The sequence below is a fragment of the Polyergus mexicanus genome, unplaced genomic scaffold (assembly GCF_030449975.1).
Source record: "Polyergus mexicanus isolate NDT 795.1 unplaced genomic scaffold, iyPolMexi1.0 SCAF_22, whole genome shotgun sequence".
Taxonomy (NCBI): Eukaryota; Metazoa; Arthropoda; class Insecta; order Hymenoptera; family Formicidae; genus Polyergus; species Polyergus mexicanus.
Window position 1 is genome coordinate 4,667,139 of NW_027223342.1, and position 9,325 is coordinate 4,676,463.

A 9,325-nucleotide genomic window follows, 5' to 3' on the forward strand; every position below is an offset into this window, starting at 1 on the left:
CTGCGCGGAATTAGATGTAGTCTGCGCGTGAGTTGCATACCGAAGCATTTTCTGGATCTCATCCATCATTATATGCAGCGTTTGCACATTCGTCTCGAGCGTGATTATTTTTTTTTCAAGTTCTTCCTGTCTGTCCTCCAAAAGCTTGAAACGTATTTCCACGTACTGTTTGTTTACTGCATCAGTATCATCTTCCGGTTGCGCTACGCGTCGTATCTTGTGCGACCTTGTGTCAAAGCCGGAGGCTGTCTGACACAGATCGTTATCGCGTACGTAATTTCTTAGTAATCCATTCCATTGATAGTATGAGTTGTTCGGTGTTCCCAACGATAATCCAAATTTATTAATCGACATTTCGATACAAACAATATTGACAGACTGACTCGTTTCGTCGACGCATAATTTAATTTATAATAAAACCAGCTTCGCAAAGTGCCTCAATAATTGATACTATTTCATTGTCGTGGGGATTGTTGCCGGCTTGACGCAAAGCTTCCACCAATCGCAAGCGATCTACCAACTCGTTGGGATCATTCCAATGAACACAATCGATCTTATTATCGTTTAATGTCATAGCGCGCGGTATGTTTATACCTCTTCCAACTTTTTTATTAGAGATTAATGGCGCTATTATATTTTTATACTTGTATCCCTTGTTACTTAATACTCGATTACGCATATTATTGTCACGTCTATGCGCATTTGTCGCCAATAATATATTTTTGTATTTAATTTTATCATCCTCAGTGTATACGTCACCGTCGGGCACTCTCTTGAAAATCAACTCGTAGAGACCTGATATTCCCACGTATCTCATTCCACCGATAATTATATTGTCATTTTTATCCACATCAAAAATTTTATCACCCATCATCATTCTTTCGTTGCGAAATTTAACACCGTATACATAAAGGTTGTTACCTTTATCTTGATTCAAAATAGCTCCCACATATTTCTGCCCTAGTGGGTCCAAGTATGTGCGCAATGTACTTTGACCCTCGGACGTTTGTAATGGATGTTGAACCGACGTCACAAGCGTTGCAGGCGTGGTTTCGAAAATTTCTTCCACAGACGGAGACGGTCTTTCGTGCAATATTTGACTTGGTTGTACATATTTTATAGGAGTAGAAGTAACAACATTCGATAATTGTTTCATTCGCTTACGTTTTAATTGATTTGGAGTAGAAGTTATTAGCGAATCGTTCAATGATATATTTGACCGTGTTCTCTTTGTTCCGTACTTTGACTATTTTTTCAGATGCTTGTCTTCGAGCATACTCGATGGTTCGATTTTCGCTTCATTAGATTCCACATTGATTGTATTTTCGACAAGTTGTTTTAGAGGTTTGATAATTGGTTTAAAATGCCTCTCAAATGCGACGTCTTCCTCCATTTGACCAGTTTTTAAAGAACGATATTTTTTGCGGGTTGATTCGCTCGTTTTTACAATCTCTCTCGCAATCTTCTCACGATCGTCACTGTCAATCGTCGTCGTGTTGCGCTCGGATGAAAAATTTTAGACGTTGCTCGAATAGGGACTAACCACTTTACGGTATTGCAAAATCGTTAAATCCTTTTCGATATCGTCCATTAGTCTGTAAACTGTCTTTATCAATTACTACAAATCCATACTTATGTTGCCAACATTTCTGACAGAATGCGCGAAAATCGTCGTAAGACGTATTGTCAGTATTTATATGGTCATTTTATATATGTTTCAAGTTTGTACCATTTTGTTTAAATGAAGTCAATAAATTCGCCTATCGCGTACAAGATGGGTATCTTGGCATACGTTTAACAAAAATAAAAACAGTCGACGCTCAAGTATCGACCTATTGTAACTCTCTTTTCGCATCTTGTTGTCGCACACCACGCCATCAAAGATAAAAACGGAATTCAGAAGTGCCTCGCACGGCTGAATGACATTACTATTATTAGAGAATGTAAAATAACCAATTTCATCGATCGGTAATAGCAAATTTTCCAAATATCGATATTTTGGTTGTTGAAGCGATTTCGTGTACACATTCTCGAAACGTACACCGTATGGATTTTCTATCAAACTTATAAACACGTTAATCTTACCGCAATTCGAAGGACCGCAAATGATACCGCGTATAGTAATCGGCAACATATTTCCATGCTTGCGTATTTCTTTCTCGGACGTTACTCCGTGTTTTATCGTCAAAATTGGTCACTTGGATTATCGTCGCTTGTCGCACAAATCGCATGTTTGCTTTCACGAATCTCGAATCAGGTTTTTGAAAAATGAGTCATCGGGGCTCTATTTATAGAGGTGCACCGGATCGAAATCGCTCAGTCTCAAAAATATTTCTTCTTCTATCGGTTGACAGTGATATTTTCGAGCTTACTACCGAGCAGTTACAGATTATCCCCAAGATTGTTTTACTGCGAGACTTTGGTAGATACGTGGAACAATAGTGGGACAAGCTTCCCGAACATATAAAAGCTGACTCAGAGGTTCGGCAGTATCGTCGATGCATGCGACATTATAATTTACCGTGGCAGCAAACACATATCGACGGTCCAACACCATTAATAAAAGATTGTGGCAAATGCCAACAAAAATTATAAGAGGTAGCGACTTGTTAAATTGTGCTATAAACGCACTTCCTATCGAATTACATATTTCAGGCTATCAGTTTTGCGGGCCGGGAATTCATTTAGAAACACGATTGGCTAGAGGCGATCGGGGTATCAATCCATTGGATGCCGCGTGTCGCGAGCACGACATAGTTTATTCCCGAAGCAACGATCTGCATTAACGACACGTTGCGGATAATATACTCGCCACGAAAGCGCGAACACGTGAGAGATTCGATTCTTGGCGAAAGAGCGGCCGCTACAGCTGTTTGGGCAGCTATGAAAGCAAAGACAAAATTAGGTATGGAGATGAAAACCAAAAAAATCATCGATGAAGAAAAAGACTATGAAAAACGAATCCTATAGTGAAGCGCAGTGGTATCTTACCAATTTTATCATTATTGGGAGTTCTCGGTTCGTTGGCTGGCGGAGCATCGGAAATTGCAAAGGCGGTGAACGATAGCAAGGCGGCGTAACGTCAGCTCGAAGAAATGCAACATCATAACCGCGCCATGGAAGGTCACGGACTTTATCACGTTCCATACAAACTTGGACGATGGTTCTCAACAGCAGCTAAAAAAAAATGTCAAAATAACGATAAAAATGCCTGCCGGTTTAACAACCAATGTACAATTGGAACAACTTGCAAGACGTATGTGTATACTATTTTTTAGAGGCGTTTTCATGCGCAATAATTTACCGATAAACGGCGTACGACGAAATAATAGCTCTATCGTCAAATTGGATGACGTTGATGGTTCCGGTACTCATTCGGTAGCGTATGCAAAGAGGGGAGATCGTGTAGTATATTTCGATAGGTTTATAAATCTTCGACCGCCCAAGGAATTAGTGCGATATTTTGGACGGAATGTTGCAAATATAGAATACAATCACACGGCCTATCAAAATTATAATCAAAGTATTTGTGGACGATTGTGTCTACGATTTCTTCAAACGGTTGATGATCGATATGAATTTAAAGCCTAACAATTCACCGTCGCGACTCAGTATTCATTCGACAATTTTCCAGTATGTTACTCACGCTTACGTTGACTGGCAAGAGTAGCGTTCTTGCTGTAAGCTACTTCCGGCTATAGATTTAAACGATGACGATTACGAGCTTGGTTTAACAGACCTTGAAACTTATCATACGATATCGAACGTGAATTCTTGGAATAATAAATTTTATTTTGATAACGACGACAAGAAAATTACGATTTTCGAGGGATCGTACGAATTACACGCTATAAACGAATATCTTCAACGTGCTATTTTACGACATTGACGCGTAACTGGTTCCAACGATATTGTTGATGACGAAGATGTCGCGGGAGAGGAGAATGAAGATGATATCGAAGAACACGGCGAATATCCAATAACGCTTCGCGCTAATCATAATACGCTAAAGAGTGAAATCAAATGTGAAATTTTAGTAAAGCAAGACAACGATGGATCGTTGTTGGAATTCTCGTCAAATCGTATATTATAGCCTCGGAAATTGCACAAATCGGATGTACGGATAAATATTATTAGCGTAAATATTATTCGTATAGAATGCAGCGTAACCACTGGCGCGTACACACGATACATGAATTTTCACCGAGCGTGCCGCCATATAAGATATCGGAAACTGTACAGATCATTTATCTACCGATCGCACGGAGCTTTACTGCTTTAATGATACGCATTGTTGATCAAGAAGGACATTTGCTCGATTATCGAGGAGAGGAAATTACCGTAAAATTGCATATACGGCGGCGGCAAAAATAATAACTTGTGACAAATGAAATGTTTGTGTTGAACGAAAGCACGGAGCACGCGAGAGACAATATCTTTACGGAGGACAATATTTTTGGGAGAAAGCGAGTGGCTGCGGTATCGGGTGAAAATAATCAGATATCCGGTTACGCTAAAAAGAAGCTCAGCGCGTTGAATCGCAAATTTTTAAAATAATTGGAATTCGTCGTACGAAATACTTGAACAATATGATTGACATCTTGAATATCGGAGCCGAGCCGATCTTTAACGATCGTATCGTCAAGATTGAGACTCATACGTACAATCCATACGCCAACACAACGCTTGGATATAGCGACGAGATACGGATAGCGTTACAACATCAAGATTTGTACCGTGTGAAAGTTTTCTATACGTCGAGAGAAAATTGAGGGTGCGTAAAGTAGATGAAGGGGCGAGAGTAATTTTGGGAAACAATTGAGTCGCGTTTATGTTTGATGAATTTCGATATGAACTCGACAATGTGGAGATTGATCGCAACAGAAACGTTTGAATAACTTCCACGATTAAAAACTATATGATGTAACGATGCACCCCCCATCGTTACCCGGCACGTAGCCAGCCGGAAGTCTGCCGCCCGGCGAACACCAGCCGGGCAGTGGCAGAGGCGCCTAGCGCCCTTTTTTAATCTCTCAAAACCGCGGTTGTGATAAACAACTATACGGCCGTTATACGGCCGCCGTTACGCCGAAGACCGAGCATCGCCGAGCGCTGCCGGAAGATCCCGAGCGTCACCCGCCGAATTGCCGCGTCGTTTCGCCCAGGGGAAGCGACGCGTTTACCGTAATTTACCCGCCGAAAAACAACGCGTCGTTATCCCCACCCGGGGGCGAACGACGCAATTACCGATAGACGCTCGGGTATAAGAAGACAGCGTTTCGGCATCTCGGGACCAGAACGATTCCTGAATCCGCTCGAGCTGTACGCTCCGAGATACCAGAAACCGATCCTGAACAGTCGTAGCAACGACGGAACGTGGGGTTGACGTGTTCGCAGCCTCCGCCGAGCATTCTCGGCTTCCGTGCAGTCTCCGAACTCCTGACACAAATCCGACCGACTCAACGAGAGCGGAGTGTTCGCCGCTCTCCTCGATTACGGTCTATCACTCGACCGCTCCAGCTAGCCGGACCGTGGGTTTGCGAGTTCGCTGCCCCGTCGAGTTTTCTCGACTCCGCCACGCTATCCTCAACTCCGCGACCGGAAGCAGGGACGGAGAGTTCTCCGCCCGATCGAGGGTACTCGATCTCCGCTCGCATTCCCCGACCACTGGGAACACGCGATTAATCCCGCGATCACGATCGGAGCCATATTAATACTAGCGAATTATAATTATCGCGCCGAAATACCTATCACCTGCTATTTCATTATATTCCGCGCGCCGTCAAAATAAACACGGCCTTGCCGTATACGCGCCGACCGACCGCGCCCAATTTCTTGCGCGTCTCGCGCGCCGTCAAAATAAACACGGCCTTGCCGTACACGCGCCGACCGACCGCGCCCGATTTCTTGCGCGTCTAGCGTGCCGTCAAAATAAACACGGTTACGAATATTATAAGCGGTTCGATATATATCGAACATCGCGCACCGAATAACGAACGCCCGTTGCATCTAGCGCGCTGCATCATCCGCCGCGCGCTCACTATTGTAAATCGACCATTGCCGAAAGAGGCAAATAAAGACAATATCTAAATCTTTCGTGTGTCTCACCTTTTCACGAGCCCTGATCCCGACCGAGTTTATCCACGCACTCGCGAAAAGTGACCCCGTTACAATCTCTCTAACAACCAAGAAAGGTAAAATCTTGAGAAATGCTGCGTGGAATATGTCGCATATAGCTGTTGAAGCTTACTTCAACTTTTGCGTGCCGCTAAACATACTATTGGGTTTTTGCGAAGATTATAAGCGAATTGTGATTAACGCTCGTCACGAATTAATTTTGATACGTTCGCGCAACGACAACAATTGCATATTTGGAAATGTTTCGACTGAAACTGATATCGAATTATTCAAGATACCATGGCGTATGCCACATGTAAATCGAGCGAGGTCAATAAACTATCCTTGCTGCGCGTGTTGGAAAGCGGGCGATACTTGAATATCAGTTTTCGCTCTTGGGATCTATACGAATATCCTCTATTGCATAATGCGACTAAGCATTCGTGGACCGTGAAAGCCGCCTCTCAGTTGGAGGAGCCGCTATACGTGATTTTTGCGCTGCAGACTGGCAGAAAAAATGCTGTGTCAAAAGATATTACTATTGTACATTCGACGACTGTAAATTGACCAACATTAAATTCTATCTAAACTCGGAATGTTATCCTTACGATGATTTGAATTTAGATTTCAGTAAAAATAGATTTGCCCTCTTGTTCAATATGTACTCTCGTTTTTGCAAATCTTATTACGGATGTGATAATGATGATATGCTATTAAACATTTCAAAATTTCTACATTGCGGTCTTCTCGCGGTTATTGACTGTTCGCGATAAAACGTGTCTGTCAAAAATTCCACCGTGGACGTGAGATTAGAGTTTGAATGCAAGGAGGATATACAGGCAAACACTACCGCCTATTGTCTTATCTTGCACGATCGCATTGTTGAATATTGCCCATTGACTAACGTAGTTCGTAAAATTACGTAGATCAGCAAATATCCCCTCTAATGTCTAAAATATATAAAAATTGAAATTTTGACGCAGTCGATAATTCGATAGCAGTCGTACATCATTCTTGCAATCGTACAGTAATATCATCAGCATGATCGCATCAACGTTTATGTAAGGATTCATTGTCGAGCGAAACTTTGTCATGAAGAAAGTAGCGATACTGAGAAACGGATTTGTTCTTTCTCACTACTTTTTTGCAAGTCCCGTACCATGGCGTGCGCTTACAAAATCTGAGAGATGTCAAGCTTCATGGCTAATCAGGCTTCACCATGGACTTCAATGGGAGGATGGAAGCGTTCCATACAGCTTCGCTATGCGATTGATTACGAGAGCTGTGATGGATGCGACGGAAGAGGAAGATGGAGCATCTCCTATCATGTACGTTAAAGGACACGAAAAACGAGAATGGCTGACCGATATACTTGACGATGATACGAGAAACGATGTTATTATCGAGACCCTGGATGCGGACTATAAAGATATCACTTCATTAAATAAGCTACATGTTATTAATACTATGCGCTGTGAAAAACATTTAAAAAATTGCGTTTTACAAAATGTATTTAAAATATTCAATTGGTGGATGAATCATCATATGGATTCACCCAAACATTAATTAGAATAAACTATTGTTAAAATATATTTTTATTCTCTTTCATTCTTTTCTTTTTCTTTTTCTTATCCCAGTATGCGAGTATCAAATTTCAGTACGTGATGTTAAGTAGCGGCGTCAGCCGCCTTATCAGGCTACAGAGGTTACATTTCAGTACATGGACATAGACTTTAAATATTTGAATGGCGTATAAATAATTGTTTTTGCCCTTCAATAGTTGTTTATAGCCGTTCAATAGTTGTTCAAAGCCGTTCATAGCCGTTCAAAGCTGTTCGATAGTCATTTAAAGCCGTTCAAAAGCCGTTCGATAGTCGTTCAAAGCCGTTCATAGCCGTTCGATAGTCGTTCAAAGCCGTTCAATAGTCGTTCGATAGCCGTTTAAAGCCGTTCAATAGCCATTTGAAGCCGTTTAATAGCTGTTCGATAGTCGTTCAAAGCCATTCGATAGCTGTTCAAAGCTGTTCGATAATGGTTTATATATTATAATAATACATTATTAATAGTTAAAAAACTTTAGATAATTGTCCCTGGGAATGTGCTTACTTTTATCTTCTTATCATGTGCAGAAGGTAAGCGTTCTTTGTAAGGGATACATCCCCTACTTTAAAATGTTCGAGACAACGTTTATCACGTTGTGTCCGCCATAAAGTCTCGAGCAGTCTGTGAAGTAGTTTGAAAATGTCAATGTTTCGTCTTAATCTGGTAAGTAGTGTTCAGTGCTTTCGTGTGTGAGATTATGTATATATGTATATTTATTAAATATTATATTTTCGTGCAAGTGGATGTCATCCACCGCCGATACATGCAGTGGATCCGTTGGAGAACTGCGTTGGGCTCACGCTAATTTGTGGGATGATACTCGCGAAACCCGCGAGTGTGCATGCATGCACCAATCGCAGTTCAAGGACATTTTTTTTGCGATCCTTTTGGCCTCGAACCATATAAAGAAGAGGAAAATTGGGAGCCGGAGGAAGAAATGTTAGAGGAGGAGGATGAAAATTAAAAGGAGGAGAAGGAGGAGAAATGGGAGGAGGATTGGGAGAAAGAGCTTGCGGCCCCAGGGAGATAATATAAGTATCCATTTTTAAAAATTTTATAATATTAACAAATAGATTTATTAATAAGACCTGTATTTTTATGTTTCAGATAGAGCACCGTCTTATTATATATTAAATATAAAATATATATATATATATATATATTTTAATTTTTTTTATTTATATATTTTTAATATTATATTTTTATTTTATTACTTTTATTATTTTTATTTCATTATTTTTTATTAGTATTATTTTATATTTTATGTTTTATATTAGTATTATTTTATATTTTACACACACACACACATTTATATTATACACATTAAAAAAAAAACATTATTATTATATATACAAAAAATGTTGGTTATTTCTGCGCCTCCTCCTTTCCTCTTCCTACTCCAGCATGTCTCGCGTTATCTTTCTCTCTCTTTTTCTCTCGCGAACGTCATCCTTTTCCCACGCCAATGCGGACGCTATCCTTCTCCTACATACGTACAAGCTTCGCGCTATCTCTTTACCTTACGAACGCCGTATCTCGCATCATCATCTACGTGTATGTCTCGCGCTATCTCTCTCTCTCTCTCTCTCTCCCATGTCAATGCAAA

The 9,325-nt window shown here is 40.9% G+C and overlaps 1 protein-coding gene across 1 annotated transcript; it reads right to left on the minus strand.

The window, feature by feature from the left end:
- Nucleotides 1–403: 403 nt before the first annotated feature.
- Nucleotides 404–1,156, minus strand: LOC138942300 (uncharacterized). The gene has a single exon (XM_070312439.1). The coding sequence runs from the start codon at nt 1,154–1,156 to the stop codon at nt 404–406; it is 753 nt and encodes a 250-aa protein (XP_070168540.1).
- Between the last annotated feature and the right edge of the window lie 8,169 nt (nt 1,157–9,325).